Source organism: Canis lupus, chromosome 37, assembly GCF_011100685.1.
Source record: "Canis lupus familiaris isolate Mischka breed German Shepherd chromosome 37, alternate assembly UU_Cfam_GSD_1.0, whole genome shotgun sequence".
Classification (NCBI taxonomy): domain Eukaryota; kingdom Metazoa; phylum Chordata; class Mammalia; order Carnivora; family Canidae; genus Canis; species Canis lupus.
The window spans coordinates 24,991,378-25,009,885 of NC_049258.1; the positions used below are offsets into that span (position 1 = coordinate 24,991,378).

Here is an 18,508-nt window from a genome sequence, read left to right on the forward strand (position 1 = left end):
TGGGATCATCTAAATGGAGTCCAGCCGGCTATAAATCTAAATATAAATTTTTTTCACCATAAAAACAAAAAGTACTAACATGTGTCAAGACAGAAAATGATGAAGTTCTGCTTTCTCACATTATTGAAACCTCTAGATTACATGGTTGGCCTGTTGTAAAATGCTTACTACAGTCTCCCATATATTAATAAACAGTAATAAATAAAGCGATTAATTATTTCAAGACCCATACATAAAAGCAGCTCTGAAGATTAACAGGAGAAAGCAATTTACCTGTAACAACTTTTATTTCTAGGGTCTCAATCATGGAAACAACCTAAATGTCCATCAATGGATAAATAAAAATGTGGTATACACATACAATGGAATACGATTCTGCCACAAAAAAAAAAAGAAATGAAATTTTGTCATTTGCAACATGGATGGACCCTTGAAGGTATTATGCTAAGTGAAATAAATCAGAGAAAGACAAATACCATATTTCACTTACATGTGGAATCTAAAACCAAAACAACCCCCACACCCAACAAGTTCAGAGATATAAAGAACAGACCAGCAGTTGCTAGGGGAGGAAGCCAGTATGTGTTCACATGAAATGGGTAAAGCAGACCAACTTCCAGTTATAAAATACATAAGTTGTGAGGATGTAATGAAAAGAGCTAGACTATTATTAATATTTTATTGCAGATCTGAAAGTTGCTTAAGAGAATAGATGTTAGAAGTCGTTATCACAAGAAAAAAAATTTTTTTTGGCTACCTATGTATGGTAATGGATGTTACCTTACTGTGGTGATCTTATTGCAATACTTAGAAAAACTAATATATCAATTATACCTCAGTAAAAAAAAGTCCCAATCCATTTTTAAACAAACTGGTTTTGTAGTTACAGAAAATAAACTCTTTAAAGCTAGTGTTTCGACAGATCCATTAAGTTTATGAGTTTATGATCTGTGTATTTACTAAGTTTGTTTAAAAAAAAAGTTTGCTGATGCTGGTTTTAAAGCATTTGTTTGGACAGTAAGAGCTATACAAATATTTTTCAAATATTTTGATGAGAAATTACTTACTTTTTCCAGGTCGTCCTGCTGCTGTTCACAGCCTGACATTTCACAAAGTCTCTGGCTAAGGGCCACAGAGCGTTTTAGCTCATCCTCACTGTCTGAATCAAGGCATAAAGCCAAGGAGCTCTTGGATTTGAAGGTGAAATTCCTGTAATTTAAGAGAAAAAACCTATAAACATCTGTCCCTGTTATTCCCTTGATGTATAAATACCAAAATAAAAAAAACTTTTTCATTATGGAAAATGATTTACAGAGAAAAAAAAGATATAGCAAAAAAGGTGTATTTAAGCATTACCTTTGCCCCACTCCAAAACAGCCATGCTTTGAAAATTAACAATTCTTATGTTATAGTAAAATCCATTGGTAAACTAATCACTTTGTGCCTTTTTTCTTTTAATGATTAACCCCAAAGAAGTTTTTGTATTTATAAAGCAAGTATTCTACTAAATGCATGCAGACATAGCAATGAATAAATGTTTTTGACAACACTGTGCACGAGGACTAATTCTTGATCTTTTAAATTATGATCCATGTATTTTAAAATTAACAGTAACATTCCACTTATCCAATTATATGTAGATCAGACTTCTGGCAACCTCTATTTTCCAGAACACAGGGATTCAAAGGCAAGAAAAAAGGCTTCTGAGGAAACAATAATTTCAAAGCCCATGCACTTTACTCTTTAGACAGGGACCCTTTCTTTCCCAGGAAATGGTGTATAAAATAATGTAGCAAGTTCATCAAGAAATGAGAGCTAGGAAATGAGAGAGAATAACCACAAAAAGGGCAATAAAGACTATAAATTAATATAAAATGTTTTGTAAGAATTAAAAGCCTCTTAGGGCATTATCATATTAGAACATAGTGCAATAAGTGACACTTATTAATGCTGTTAAGTCACTAAAATATATTTAAATTATCTTCAATGTATTTTTTTTAAGAATATAGGGTAGGTATTCTGTAAGGTTATAGAGTATATAACCACCTGAAATGGTTAAACATTTTAAAGATTAATGCTTAAAAAAGCAAGCTTCAGCCACATAAAAATTTGTATATGAAATATCAAATATCATCTTCAATGATACCAGATAAGTAACGTGTTACTGCATTGTCTAAGTGAGCTGAAAATAAACTAAAAGAAAAAGTGGTAAAGGTCAAAGAGCATGAACTTTCTTTGATGGAGGTTAACATAAATTCATATACTATACTAAAAAAAAAAAAAAAGCAAAATGGAAATTGGAAAAATGCAATTAACCTAAATGTAAAAACTATAAATAAACATATAGAATGATGGCACCAAGAAATAAGAGGCCACAATGGAAACCAGGAGGATTGCATAGCAATGTAGATCAAAGAAAAGAGGCAAGTGGTCAGTGATAAGCCCAAACATAGTCTGTGGCTGAGAGTACCCAGGATATCACTGCACTCCAGCCTATACACTTGAATAGCCTCCCATTATGTGTTCAAAGGGTTTTTAGTATAACTTAGAAATAGCCAATTAGCCATCTTAATTCCTCATTTCTGATTTCACGCTCACCAAGCAAAACTGAGTGTATTAATTTGTTTATCCATGTAAATACTTTGCTGAAGGAGGGTGACACCTGGCTACTAATGTACCAGGGTCAAATGTGACAAAGGACATTATAAAAGAACCAATGGTATTCTTGTTCATAACTCAGCCTCTTTTAAGTTTGATCGGCATGACAGGTCTTCTAGGGCCTAATTATCCTTTATTGACCAACTCTCAAATTCTCATACTAGTAGACCCTGGAGAACAGATGACCATGCCAAATATAATGATGCCCAATGAAACCATCTCCTTCTTGAAACTATAGTGATTTGGTACATAAAGAGTGCATTCCATTAATAATTACTATATTCACAGAAGGCAGCTTGCCTGTAGTAAGGAAAAATATTCATCCTGTAAATGCATCACTTGCTCACTTTCTAAGCAGCCAAGTGGTATTGCTCATTTGTATCTTGAGAACGGGCAAGAGTATTCATATCGGTACCATTTCAGATTTCTAGTCATGTTAGTCATCTGGTTTTAATTGCACTGAAAAATAATTAACAGGAGGAAAAGAAAATAGCAGTTCCCAAATGTCATTTTATGGTTATATAAGCCCCCCAAAGCCCTTAAACAACAGAAGTGTCTCTTTTCTAAAAGTACTTTGGGACATCAAATTTTCAGAAAAACTAATTTGAAAGATAAATGACAGCCAAGTCATTTAGAATTATTTAATCAGGAACTGTGGTTCTAGTTAAATCATAGAGGAGATATATTTTAAAAAAAAAGTATTTGCTTCCTTTTCTTGGACAAACTTCCATCTTAAGTAAAAAATATAAAACATTTGTAGAATAGCTACAGTTCATTGTGTGTTTGTTTTCTTGTTCCCTTTCAGAATTGCTCCAGTTCAGTGTCTAAGACAGGAAGTCCCAGACTGGTTAGCAACAGGTGAAAAAGATATTTTGGGATCCCCAAGTGTACCTTTGAGGAACAGTGCTTTATACCAACAGTGGCTATTTTATCCCTTCAATCCTTAAAATCCCTTGTCATCAATTTCTACACTTGTAGGATTAAAATATTACATATTAACAGATGACTTAAGTTTAAAAACAGAATTTTGAGAGGATCACCTGAATGTGCTTCACTGTTAAAGATTTGTTATACCCTAGGTTATAGTTTAAAGCAGATTCAGGAAAATTACAAAGTATAGTAATACAGAGCAATTATCATGCAAAGAAAAACAAAGAAAAGGGAAGGGCATAATCTTGGAAATCAGGGTAAGCCAAATCCTTAAAAATACAAATTTTGGGTACACAAGAAATATAACTCACTTTGAAGGTGTAGAAGGGCTGGTGATGCAGGAATTCACCATTTGAGAAGCTTTCAATGGTCTAGAACTATCAGAAAATTAGAAAATATATAATGTATATAATTACATTATTAAAAATATATATTTAACTATAAAATGAATTATTCCCTACTATAGTTACTTATATATCCTTTTGAAAAGCAAATAAGTATAATACTAATACTAGCAGTAGAGGCCAAAAGAGAAAACAAAATACCATCTGTAGGCTTTTCCTGATCCAATGATCTAAATAAACAGCATTGGAAATGAAGTCAAAGGTAATGCATATGAAAAGAACAACTTGGGAAAAATGATCTCGTCTCAGTGCTTTACTTTTAAGCAATAGAGTAATAATAGCTCTCATTTATTGAGGACTTACTAGCTATCAGACACTAGAGTAAGAGCTCATGTGTATTACCTCATTTAATGTTCATACCATCCTATTATTTCCCCTACAGACAGGTCAAAGAACTTGTCCAAAGTCTTCAAGCCATTCCAATGTGGAGTCATATAGCCTGGTCTCAGGCCTGTGATCATGAATCGCCTACACTGATGGCCACAAAGAGTAACAGTTCCACCAGCAGAGGGCAGTTTGCATTAAGCAAATCATCTATTCTGAAGAAAGGCCTTGAGAGAAAACCCAGAAACACTAAGACTCTGGGGAAAATGTCTTTATTAATAAGTAGATCCACCAATGCCTTTAGTGCAAACTTATATAACGTAGTATTTATTTCATTAGTCCAAGGGAAATACATTTTATAAAACTGCACCAATTTGTGTTAGCAAATGTTCACTCACTTTCTGAAAGGTCTATGATTCTATTTTAGCTAAGAGACCAGGCTCTTTCAGTTACTAACTGCACGACCTTAAGAAAAATCACTTAAAAAAAAAAAAAAGGAAAAAGAAAAATCACTTAATCTTGGATCTTCTCTGTAAAACTAAAAATTTAGGCAAAATCTCTTAAGATCCTTTCCACTTCTAAAGTTGGAGAACTTTATGGTTTTACCAAATTAGAGTTCAAGTATAAAAACTGTAATACATGGCTCCAAAATAATGCAACAAGAATAATGCAAGAAAGAGCAACATTCAGAGAAGTCCTAAGGTTTTCCCAGAATACATGATGAAGCAAAATCAAATGTAAAGGTTACTTCTTTTCTCACAGAAAAATTTCTTGGAGCTTCAGAAGTTCTTCATTCACATTACTGATAATACATTTAGGAAGAGACAAGCAATTTTGGGGGCACTAGATAAAATTTAGTAAACGGTTTCTCAAATTTGTATAACCCAAAGAGTTAGTAAAGGTATTTTAAAAAATGCTTATTCTGGGATCCCTGGGTGGCGCAGCGGTTTGGCGCCTGCCTTTGGCTCAGGGCGCAATCCTGGAGACCCGGGATCGAATCCCACGTCAGGCTCCCGGTGCATGGAGCCTGCTTCTCCCTCTGCCTGTGTCTCTGCCTCTCTCTCTCTCTCTCTCTCTCTCTCTCTCTGTGACTATCATAAATAAATAAAAAGTTAAAAAAAAATGCTTATTCTTAAGCCCTATCTCATATCTACTGAAACAGAACTGCTAGGGAAAGAACACAGGAACTGGTATTTTTTTAGTGTTCAGGTGATTCTTATGAATATCCAAATCAGATTTATAGTCCCAAAATGTATAAACTTGTCTTCTAGTTATCTATACGACTAAGAGCACTCTCTAAAAAGGTAGTTTATTATGAAAAGCAATTAATGTACAATGGAAAAATTTTGTTTTAAGTATTTTACTTAATTATTTCCATCAGGCAGTAATTTGGCACAAAATCCCAAAATAAATCAAAATAAAATCTCCTGCTTGGGCTGATTTTACCTGAGAGTCATATTATCTAGTTCAATTATCGTTTCAAACAGATACTAAAGCCTTTCTACTTCAAAAGGGAAGGTAAAGAAATTCTCTCCCAAGGACTTACATTGCCATATGTGCACTCCAACCAAGGGTGAAGGGTGGTTTTGTATTTTCAGTGCAATGAGAGGATAGGGTCAGATATCTTGGAATGATGACCTGCTGCCCAATCTTGTTGTTAAGTGAGAGAGTGACATTGAAGCTATACCGTTTCAAATGAAGAATGAGTATCCTGAAAAACAGGAGATGACATTACTAGTTCATACATAACAGAGCTAGCTCTCTTACAGATGAAAAGAGATCACTGTAACTAACCATGTTAGATAGCTTTTGACTTAAAGAATACATTTGGCTAAACGAAAGATCCTTCAAGTACACTTATTGAATACTTGCCATGTGCTAGGTACTAAGAATATAAATAAAAATAAAACATGGGCATTAGGTGGATATTGGGTAAAATATTTATAATGTTACCAGAAAAAACATACAAACAACAAAATACCAAATACAACACATTTTCTTTTAAAATGTTGGTTCTGGGGGGCACCTGGGTAATACAGTCCGTTGACTGTCTGACTCTTGGTTTCGGCTCACATCATAATCTCTGGGTCATGAGACTGAGCCCTGCATTGGACTCTGTACTCAGCACAGAGTCTGCTTAGTTTTTCTCTCCCTCTCCCTCTGTGCTCCCCTTTGTCATTCTCTCTCTAAAATAAATAAACAAATAAACAAATCTTTATTTAAAAAATCTAAAAAAAGGGATCCCTGGGTGGTGCAGCGGTTTAGCGCCTGCCTTTGGCCCAGGGCGCAATCCCGGGTCTCCGGGATCGAGTCCCACGTCGGGCTCCCAGTGCATGGAGCCTGCTTCTCCCTCTGCCTGTGTCTCTGCCTCTCTCTCTCTCACTGTGTGCCTATCATAAATAAATTAAAAAAAAAAAAATCTAAAAAAATAAAATGTTGGTATTGGGTTAAATCCTTAAATTATTTATTTCAATGTTATATAATTTACCAAAAAATAGGTATTATGTAACCATTAATGGTAATTTAATTAAAATATTAATTAGTCCTTATGTTTGATGGTGAACATTAATTTTTTCAAGATGATTTTTAACAAGTTTTTTTTTTTTTTTTTAGTAGCCTCTATGCCCAGCATGGAGCCCAACCTGGGGGGCTTGAACTCATTATCCTGTAATCAAGACCTGAGCTGAGATCAAGAGTCAGACACTTAACTGACTGAACCACCCAGGCATCCCTGACAAGACCTCCTATTTCCATGTGTAGCACTTTCTCTGGAGAAAGCTAAGAAAGAAATAGAAAAGTTTTCTCCGCTTACAAAAAGTTCTGTAAAATTTATATGGCAAATATGGCTTGTGGGTCTGAAAAGGCTTTTAGCTCCATAGAAACACTTCTTTTTAGTTACTATTGTGCCAACCTTTTCACCTCTGATACAGACCATAATCTCTGCTTGATGGACTAAATATATTTCACAGCCCACAAGACCATTTTAAAATTTGAATTTCAGAACTCTTATGGGAGTAAATCTCAATTCTAGGCAAAATAATGTCGTTTTATGGAAAACTATTTCCTTTCTTACCGTATGTATATTTATCACAGAAGCCACAAACTATTAAAAACTGTAAATTAAAGTTACTATTTTTTCTTTAAAAAGTATGCTAGAACTCATAATCTTCAAATTTACAACCTGAAAGAGCACAAGGATCCAAATGGTATGAAGAGATTAAAACTAATGGCAAATATTTTGACTAAATTTTTAAATAATCCTACCAAAATAAACAGTAATATGAAACAGATAGATGACAATCAAAATCACTTATCTACAAAGATGAAGTAAACTAAAATTGAACATATTTGATAGATACCAGGCCCTTCAAGGATAAAGGTAAACTGGCTTTAACACTGAAATGATACAAAGGCTTCTAAAGTTTGGAATAAATAAATATATAACAAAAGCGATCTTCCAGAAAAAAGGTAAAACCAAGGAAAAAAATTCCCCTATGTTTTTTTTTTTTCTACTAAAAGAACAAATAACTAGACACTGGAAAAAGGAATAGACATTCAGCTTGCCAGGTCAAACAAGTATTTCAAATTGTACACTGCTTTCCTTAGTTAATGATAGCTGGTCACAATCAATCCTTTGCCTTAAGGTTTGTCTCCCCCATCTCCTGCCTCAAAACAGAAATAGGAAAGAATGTTTCTTGAGTAAAAAAATGGTCAACATAGTAATACTGCTATGATTTAGAAAGTCATTTTTTTTTTAAAAGAAATTCATTTTCTAGAAAGGAGATTACGGAATGTAAAAAAAACTAGTCTCTAGGGGCTAGGTTCCAGAAACTCTACTTACAGAAAAGTGAAGCTAATAAAAGAAAGTAAAGCACTCTGCAGGCAAAGTGCCACATAAATACTTAATAATAACAACCTTGTTTGTGGTTGAGATCTATTCTTGGAAAGAACTAAAAGCTGCACTATAATCACATCATACTTTGTCTCATTAGTTTAGTTTTATATATGTTTACACAGAACTAATAGAAGTTAATTTCAGTCCTAAATCAGAATTGTTTTGATTACAAGAAACTCACTAACTTACAGGATCCTTTGAATAAAGGAATGCAAAACAACAACAACAAACCTGCAGAAAATTACTCTTCTTGTTTTTTTTTCATGCACACACATATATGTGTTTGTGGCAGATTTTTACTGAAGGTTTGGGATAAGAGAAGGAGACTAGCACATAACCAAATTGCAAATTATAAGTGAATGTCATAATCACCAAATTAAAAATCTACTACCTAGTCCCTACCATTGTTCCAAAATCTCACCAGCTGCATCCTCTTCTTGCCATCTTCCAAGGAGGCTCAAGTGACTACTCTTCTCCAGCATTCCAAGTCTTCTCCCTTTCTTATGCAAGAGCATCCTAACCTAACCCCCTCATATCTCAGCTTTGCTTTACCAATCCATTCTAATGAGCCTCACTTACCCAGTAATATGTCAGTACTTTAAAGAAGAAAAACTGAAGAGCAATTAATTTTACCTAGGTAGCCTGTTAAATTTGTGCCTGACAAGAGCACACTTCCCACCACACTTCTCACAGGAATACTCAAGTTCTTCTGCCTGTAAAAAGACAAGATGGAAAAATAAAGAAGCATGAAGTTGAATCAGCATTACCCCATTAAATACTAAATACTCTTCTCTAGTCACACTAGTTCAGTACAATGACAACTTCAATCGGTTTAAATTTTGTGTCTAGAGCTACAAGCCTTACTAAATTGAGACCTAATCCTCAAAACAGTTACCTTATGATATCACGCCCTACTTCAGACTTCTTAACTTCCTTTTTTACCATGGAAACATCTCAATTTATGACAGCAACTAGACTCTGCAGTAGCAGATTCTCAACCTTTTCCCCATGGATGCACAAGAACCACTGCCAAGAGTATATCCAGATTTTAACATTTGGCCATAGCAGAGATAAGATCACCTTCAGGTTAGGCGGAGTTCCTGGTCTGTTAGGTGTAACTCTACCCTTTTCTTATAATGGAACTCAATCTTCTGGTGACAGCCCACTAAGAACAACTGCTCTAAAAGGACCAAAGTTTGGGGTGGATATCATTACCTAGAGAAAACTGAAACAAGAAATCCTTAAAAAAGGGGAGTAAAGGTACACAGGAAAAGCTTCAAATTCTATAATAACAGGAATAGTAAGGAATGATAAAATAAAACAAAACAAAAAAGCAGAGTATTTATCTTTGGGTGGAGCTGGATGTTCATCATTTAAAAAACAGATTTTTTTTTTTTTTTTTAACCTTAGGAAGACAACCCTACCCATTTGCTACAATAAAACAAGAACCACTATTAAAGAGACAAAGGGTGATTTCCATCAGTTGTAAGGACTGCTACACAATAGGTCCAATTATGCAATTATGTATGTAACCTGTTAGAAACAAAAGGGAAGAGTCATGTGTACCCAAAGCTGTAGATAAATGTTTCTGTGATATACTGTTACAAATATCCACCAAGTTTTGGGGGCATAATTGGATAGAATCTCCAATTTTTAGCAACACCACCAAATTTCAGCACATGCTTCAAGTTAATATTTATTTACAAATAATTGCTCCTAAGGTTGTCTAAAATACCTGCTATTAAGTTTAATGTATCATCTACTTAAGCAATTAATAATCTTTTTCAATGAGTTAACAGTTCCATTTATTAAGCTTTTAAAATTAAATGTTATTTATAAATATTTCTCATTTATTTTCCCATCAAGCAATTTTGTTGACACTCTGCCTTAAGGAAGCCAATTTCAAATACAATTATCTATGATATATGGAATTTAGGTTTTCAAAAATACCAAAAAATATTACTTACTCTAAAGAAAAGATCAAGAGAATCTTGAATTGAACGAGGAGGGAGTGGTTTTTTCCTTCGAGGAAGGTCAATCGAGAGGTCATTAAACTGTTCTCTTTTGGGAATAATCTCTCCACATCTGTAAGAATAAAAGAAGACAAATGGAAGGACTTTGAAGTTTAACTGTGCAATACAAGATAAAATACAAATATACTTCAGAAACACTGTTCTCGCACAGAACTTAGCAGGTACTGACAGACTAAGACCAGGCATAAGCAATATACAGCTTTTAAGACTTTTCTCATGCTTATTTATTTTTTTTTTTAAAATTTTCATTTATTTATTCATGAGACAGAGAGAGAGAGAGAGAGAGAGAGAGAGAGGCAGAGGCAGAGACACAGGCAGAGGGAGAAGCAGGCTCCATGCAGGGAGCCTGACGTGGGACTCAATCCCGGGACTCCAGGATCACACCCTGGGCCAAAGGCACACGCTCAATCACTGAGCCACCCAGGCGCCCCCTGTCCCTGTGTTTTTTTTTTTTTTAATAAACTTTTTTTAAATTTTTATTTATTTATGATAGTCACACAGAGAGAGAGAGAGAGAGAGAGAGAGAGAGAGAGAGAGAGGGGCAGAGACACAGGGAGAGGGAGAAGCAGGCTCCATGCACCGGGAGCCCGATGTGGGATTCGATCCCGGGTCTCCAGGATCGCGCCCTGGGCCAAAGACAGGCGCTAAACCGCTGTGCCACCCAGGGATCCCTGTCCCTGTGTTTTAATAATGAAAACACCTTTTTGTATCGAAAATAAGAATTTAAAAAATCCTATGTGTTCTTGGGGCACCTGGGTGTCTCAGTTGGTTAATCATCCAACTCTTAGTTTCAGTTCAGGTCACAATCTCAGGATCGTGAGATTGAGCCCCACATCAAGAGATGTGAGAGTCTCTCTCTATTCCTCTCCTTCTACCCCTCCTCACATGTGCACTCTCTTTCTAAAATAATCTTTAAAAAAATTCTAGGTGTTTTGGTGAAATTAGCAGAGGTGTTTGATCACTGGATATATATTTTTTTAATTTTTTAAAAATTTTATTTATGATAGTCACACAGAGAGAGAGAGAGAGGGAGAGGGGGAGAGAGAGAGAGAGAGAGAGAGAGAGAGAGAGGCAGAGACATAGGCAGAGGGAGAAGCAGGATCCATGCACCGGGAGCCGGATGTGGGATTCGATCCCGGGTCTCCAGGATCACGCCCTGGGCCAAAGGCAGGCGCTAAACCACTGCGCCACCCAGGGATCCCACTGGATATATTTCTATAGAATTTTTAAAAATGGGATCAGAGATCGAAACACCGTATTTATCTGGAAGCAAATTCATTTCTTTTAATTTTAAATAGCTTTAGTTGACGTTCTTCCTTCTGTCTGCATATCAGCATTTATAGTAATATTCAATCTCTTGCCCCAGTTCTCTACTGCCACAGTTGAAGACGGGGGACCATAAAAGTATATTCTTTATTCAACAAATATTTGAGTGTCTCTATCTAATAGGCAGAATTCTAAGATGACCCTTGCCCTTTGTATAATTCCATCCCCTTTAAGAGAACTTGTAACCAAAATGAGCTTTCACTCTCATGATGTTACTTTACATGACAAAGATTTTGCAGATATGATTAATGTTACTAATCTTAATGCTGAGTTGATTAAAAAAAAGAGATTATCTGAGTGGGTCAGACTTAATCACTTGAGCTTTTTAAATCTGGGTCCAGAGGTCTCAAACAGAGGAAATCAAGGATTCAAAGTCACACATGTACTGCTGACCTGAAAGAAAGCAAAGAGCACTGCTGTGAACTGCCTATGAAAGCCACATAGCATGAAACTATAGGCAGCCTTTAGGAAATGAGTAGTTGCAGCCAATAGCCTGCAAGAAAATGAGGACTTCAGTACTACAATCATAAGGAACTAAATTCTGCCCACAACCTTAATGAGCTTAGAGGGGGATCCAGATGAGAACAAGCAACACCTTGACTTCAGTCTTCTGATACCATGAACAGAGAACTTGGCCACACCCTGCCTAGACTTCTGGCCCACGGAACTGTGAGTTAATAAATATTGTTTTAAGCTGATAAATTTGGGCAATTTCTTAGGCATCACTAAAATACACCTCCTAAATGCCAGAAACTCTTCTAGTAGCACTGAGGTTACAGCAATGAACAAATCCAAGATAAAATACCTCCCTGCACAAAGCTATACTGGAGAAAAAGACAATAAAAAAGAAGTATGTATGGTATGCTAAAGTGGTAAGCGAGAAAGGGAAAAAAAAAAGTAAAGATCAGAGTAGATGGTTGGAATTTAAATAGGGTAAATGCCTAGAAAAGGCTTTTACTGAGCAAGTGGCTTTTACATAAAGATATAGAGGGGAATATGGGGAAAGAGAATTTGAGATAAAGGAAACACTAAGTGAAAAAAGCCCTTAGGGGGAAAAAAAAAAAAAAAGCCCTTAGGTACCAGGATCTAGCATTTTTGAAAAAAAAAAAAAAAAAAAAAAAAAGCAAGGAAGCTAATTTGGAAGGAACAGAATGAGAAAGAGGAAAAGAGTGATAGCAGAAGTCAGAGTTAATTGGGGGAAGAGGGACTGCTGAAAAACAGACCAGAGGGGATTTTGCACATTACCGTAAGAATTTCAGCTTTTATTTTACAGGTTATGAAGAGAAGGCTAACACAAACTACTTCCACTTCAAATGGATCACTCTGGCTAATGTGTTTTAAAAAGACTAGAGAGAGACAGTATAGAAACACAGAGACCAGTTTAGAAGGTATTCCAATGCTTCAGGCAAGAGATGATAGTGGATTTGATCAGAATAGTGGCAAGAGATCAGATTCTGGATGTACTCTGAAGGAAAAGTTGAAAGGATTTCCTGACATATAAGATGTAGGGATATGAGAGAAAGAGAAGAATTAAGAAATATACCACATTTTGGGGCTGATAAATTCTAAGTATGAAACTGTTATTACTGAGATAGGAAAGACTACAGAAGGTTTTATGGAAAATATTAAGTACTTAATTTTAGGTAATTTTAGTTTTTTTTTAAATTTAAGTTCTTTGAATGGAGAATTCCTCATATTCAATAATACATTATTATACTGAAACACCTTATAATTTAACTGAAAATAAGTCCATTTAAACTAGAACAGTTCAGGGCACCTGGGTGGCTCAGTAAGTTAAGTGTCTGCCTTTGACTCTGGTCATGATCCCAGGGTCCTGGGATTGAGCCCCACATCAGGCCCCTGCTCAGCAGGAGTCTGTTTCCCTCTCCCTCTGCTCTTGCGCTCTTGCACTCAGTCTGTCTCCTCCTCTTAAATAAAATCTTAAAAAAAAAAAAAAAAAAAAACAACCCACAACAGTTTTAAAAAATAAGTACAGGGACACCTGGATGCTCAGCGGTTGAGTGTCTGCCTTTGGCTTAGGGCCTGATCCCCGAGTCCTGGGATTGAGTCAAACATCAGGCTCTTTGCATGAAGCCTCCTTCCCCTCCCTCTGCCTGTGTCTCTGTCTCTCTTTCTGTGTCTCTCATGAATAAATAAAATCTTTAAAAAAAATAATAAAAATAAAAAATAAGTACATTTGGCAAACTGGCCAAACTAACCCTACAGTGAGATGGGACAGAGGCTAAACAATGAAAATTATAATTTGAGGCGTATGCAATCTTCCTTCAGTCAAAAACTATTTTGTGTTTAACAAAATGTCTTAAAGAAACTTGCTAATACAGTAACTAAAGCAAGGCCTTTAAGGAGGTAGTTGTACCACTGCTGCTGTGGCCTCATAGAACCTTGCTGCCTCCCATATTTGCCACACTCTTGGGCCACTGCTCAGCCTGGCCACCTGGTGTGTGTACATTTCACGAGACTTGTTACTTCATGCATGGTGCATGTACTCCTCAAATGTACACCCAACATCTGGGTGCCACACAAGTGGAGTGCCTGACTGATGCTGTTGAAACAGTACAGCAGCCACTACTTTGATGTTGCCTTCTGTCTTCTTGTGCTGCCTATAGCTGTTCATGTCAGAGGCCATTGAAATTTTCCTATCAAAACAAATTTGGTTGGCACCCCCACAATTAAATGATACAATCACAATTAAATAACTTTGCTTCTCTAACTTGAACAAATTTGTTTGGAAAGTTCATTAGAAGAAAAGGAAAGATAATTGGCTACCATATTATTAACTACTGGTAGGCTTTTCTAGCTTTTACAAGGAGATGGACTATATTTATAAGACCTGGACTTTTTCTTGTAAAAATAATTTTAATAAAAAGACTGACGAAATTATGAAGACAAGAAATGTCACACACTAGTGATAAAAAAAAAAACTATTTTTATAGCATCCACGTGAATGTTCAAAATCCTAGTCACAATTATTAGAATGTTGTAACTGAAAGAGACCTCATGAACAGTCTAAGAAAAATAGAATATGCAAGACACAACGGATAGCCAATATATGGGTTTTGAGTATTTCTAAATAAATTTCTCAAAAATAAATGAAAGAGAAGCAATATTCAGAGAATAGTTTTCTTGCGCAGAAGAAAATCCCAAATTTTTCAGATGAGAAAGCTCCATCGTGTTAAAGGCAAAATTAAACAAAATACTTAAATGTAAACTTGTGAAAATGTGAATTTCAAAAATAAAGAATATCACAGATTTTCAGGAAGAAAAAGATTACTCACAAAATCAGGTCTCCCAAATGTCACAAAGTAATATAGCACATGATGAGACAGTGTATGTAAGATATTAAGGGGGAAAGGCTATATGTGATTCAATAATTCTGTATTAACTCATGTGAAAGCCACAAAAATAATTCTTAAACAGAAGAATTCCATTCTAAGAAAAACATTTTCAGATATGTAGTACAATAACTGAAAAATTAATCAAAACAGATCCTTTTGATGTGAAATGCATGGTATAGGGACGCCCGGGTAGCTGAGCGGTTGAGCATCTATGCCTTTGGCTCAGGGTGTGATCCTGGTCCTGGGATCGGGTCCCATATCAGGTTCCCCGCAGGGAGCCTGCTTCTCTCTCTGCCTATGTCTCTGCCTCTGTGTCTCTCATGAATAAATAAAAAAAATCTTTTAAAAAAAAAAAGAAGAAATGCATGGTATAAAAGTCTTGGTAATGAGCATGGAAATTAACTAAATATAGAAAGTCCAAATAATCAATATAAACATTAATAAATTAAAAAGGATTGCAAAAGTTAAAAACAAATTTTGATCTTGTAAAAAAAACCCCATTTTTAATAAAAACAATTTGATTTAATAAAATAAGCAACAGGAGCAGAGTCTTTTCAGGGAAAAAGTATTCCCAAAGTACTCATTATTCCACACAGAGATTAAAAGAAAAAAAAACTCATAAGAACAAACTTATAGATCAAAATTTAGTGTTTAGTCAGCACTAAAGTACATGAGAGGGATCCCTGGGTGGCGCAGCGGTTTAGCGCCTGCCTTTGGCTCAGGGCGCGATCCTGGAGACCCGGGATCGAATCCCACGTCGGGCTCCCGGTGCATGGAGCCTGCTTCTCCCTCTGCCTGTGCCTCTGCCTCTCTCTCTCTCTCTGTGACTATCATAAATAAATAAAAATTAAAAAAAAAAATAAAGTACATGAGAAAACAGTCAAGTTTTCCTTAGTTCTCACCCTATAAAACATTTTTATAGAAGATGAGGACACTGAAAGGAGACGTTTGGTAGAACCTATGCATTTATTGTGTCCTTACAACACAAAAAAGGAAGATAAGAACTAAAACCTTCTAGAAAAATTTTAATCACATACTATAAAGAATTAAAAGGGCAAAGAGCTCTCTTAGAGTCTACTTACGCTTTACAGATGATGGAGTGCTGAACTTCAAACTCCAAGTTAGTAATAACAGGGCAAGTGTACACCCTGGTGGCTGAAATATCTGGTGAATTTTCTTCTCCAGGAACAGGTTCAGTCTTCCAAGTTTTATTTAACTTCTCCATGTCCTCTTTCAGCTGGTCTAAGCACTGACTTAAAAATTCATGAGCATCCTAAGAAAGCACAATATCTTTAATCATAAGATCAAAATCCTTCTGTCACAAGAATAGCTTCCAAACACTGTGATTTATACAACTATAGCTCTTGGAGGTCAGCACCATATGTGAAAAAGGTCAGATTTACTCTAGCCATTAGGGGGAACATATTTGTGAATAAGAACAAATGACACTGCAACTGATGAATCACTAAATTCTACCTCTAAAGCTAATATGCGCTATATTATTGTACAGTGTTGTATGCTGTATTACACATATAACATATAGTGTTATTAATACATACAACACTATAAGTTAACTAAATTGAATTTAAATAAAAATTAAAAAAAAAAACAATGACGGATTTTATATTTTTAACCACCAATTGGATTGGCATGACTGAATAAATCAATCAGCCCTTTAAGATAAAGTATTTTTTCTAAAATAGCCTTTGTAAAAGCTAAAATAGCCCAAGTTCCTATAATGGCAAATGGTATCCAAATTATTAAAATATGATAAAACACACAGAAGAGTCATATTAAATCTTACTATAAGTCCTTAGGTTTTTCAACTTGTGATGAACACATGTACATAAATCTCATTTTAAAGTAGAAATTAGATAATACATTAAAATCATTTAATTTCCCTTATCTCTAAAGTGTTTAAAAACAATTAGTACTCACATTCTGCATATAACCAGAGAATCTTTCTGCTGTAGCTGAAATGGCATTTTTAACCTTCTTGAGTAAATCTTTTTTGGTCTCTGAATTACAAATATCTTTCTTAACAAGCAAGTGTGCAAAGCGTCTGTTAAAACAAGAAAGTTTAGTGATGTTTTACATAAGTTTGGTTAGCATGATATTTTAAAGACTGTTAACAATAGCACATAAGGTAAAAGGTTTCTTAGTAAGAATTTAACAATTACCTGATAAGAGCATTGAGGGGAATTTTCTTCCATGGGATACCTTGCTTAAGCAAGTCATTTGCAAATGATTGGAGTGAAAACAGAGATTGTAAAATAGCATTCATATAGCAGGTATTTCCCAAATTGGAGAAGCTGAAAATGAAAAAAAAAAATAGTACTTTTGAAGACTGAAGTTCCTGACATATGTTCATTAAAATAGGGAATCACCAGTATAACACACATCAGAATCACATGGAGGACTTATTAGAATATGTATTGCTGGGTCCCTGGGCCCCAACTACAGTTTCTGACTTAGAAACCGTAGGTCTAGAAAGAGACGGTGCAAAACTGCATTTCTAACATGATTTCAGCTGATGTTGATTCTGTTGGTCTGGGGACTATACTTTGAATACCACTGCATTATAACAAGGAAAATTATACATTTTCAAAGGAATGCTAAAAAGAACTGGGGACTTATCCAAAGAGCTATTTGTTCTTATTTATAATTTTAATTTTTCCATTGAGATATAGCTTACTTATTTCTGTTTAGTGTATGCCCAGAGTGGAACTGCTGGGTCATAGGATATATGTGTTTAGACTTAATGGGTATTGCCAAACACTTTCCTAAAGCACATATTTAAAAAAATTTTTTTATTAGAAAACATTCCCAAACTCTCAAGAACAGTTGCACAAGAATACTCCTTATCCCTATTCACCAATTGTTAATCTTTTGTACTATATGCTTTACCATTTGGTGCATCTCTGTATTTCTCCTGAACCATGCGAGAGTAAGTTGTATAAATAACCCTTTAGCCCTAAATACTTCAGTGTGTATTTCACAAGAACAAGAAGATTCTCTTATATAATGAGTTACCAGCATTATAAAATTTAATGCTGACATACTCTTTATCTAACATACTTTAATCCAATTTTGTCAATTGATTCAATAATGTTCTTCATAGCATACACACTCGTGCTTAAGCACAAGATTCAATCCAGAATAGCATAATGCATTTAGTTGTTGTTGTTGTTGTTTTTTAATCTGGAATACATCTTCAGCTTTCTCTTTTGAGACACTGCCATTTCTGAAGAATACAACCTCCCTTACCCCCACAACTATTTTTTAATGGACTGTTCCTCATGTTGGGTTTGCTATTTCTTCATGATGAGATTCAGTCCAGGCTGGAAAAGCAGAGTGACACCTAGTGATACTGTGTCCTTCCAAGGGTATCACATTCAGAGGTACATGATATTCTTGTGCTAATCACTGGTGATGTCAATTTTGAATACCTTGGAGAATTTACACATCAGACTATGAGAAAGTATCAGGGTCTGGGGTTATCCTACTGCCATAAACAACGAAAAAAATGGATAAAATATTGAATAGGCAGTGCAAATCTGTGATCCTTAAGAGAAGGGAAAC

At 35.2% G+C, this 18,508-nt stretch overlaps 1 protein-coding gene across 1 annotated transcript in view; it reads right to left on the reverse strand.

Moving 5' to 3' along the window:
* USP37 (ubiquitin specific peptidase 37) overlaps window positions 1-18,508 on the reverse strand; it is a 96,106-nt gene that overhangs the window by 25,743 nt on the left and 51,855 nt on the right. Inside the window, 8 exon segments of the mRNA NM_001313862.1 lie at window positions 1,068-1,209; window positions 3,900-3,965; window positions 5,863-6,027; window positions 8,845-8,924; window positions 10,179-10,296; window positions 16,009-16,199; window positions 16,865-16,988; window positions 17,107-17,238. Of these exon segments, the coding sequence (NP_001300791.1) occupies window positions 1,068-1,209; window positions 3,900-3,965; window positions 5,863-6,027; window positions 8,845-8,924; window positions 10,179-10,296; window positions 16,009-16,199; window positions 16,865-16,988; window positions 17,107-17,238 (1,018 nt within the window).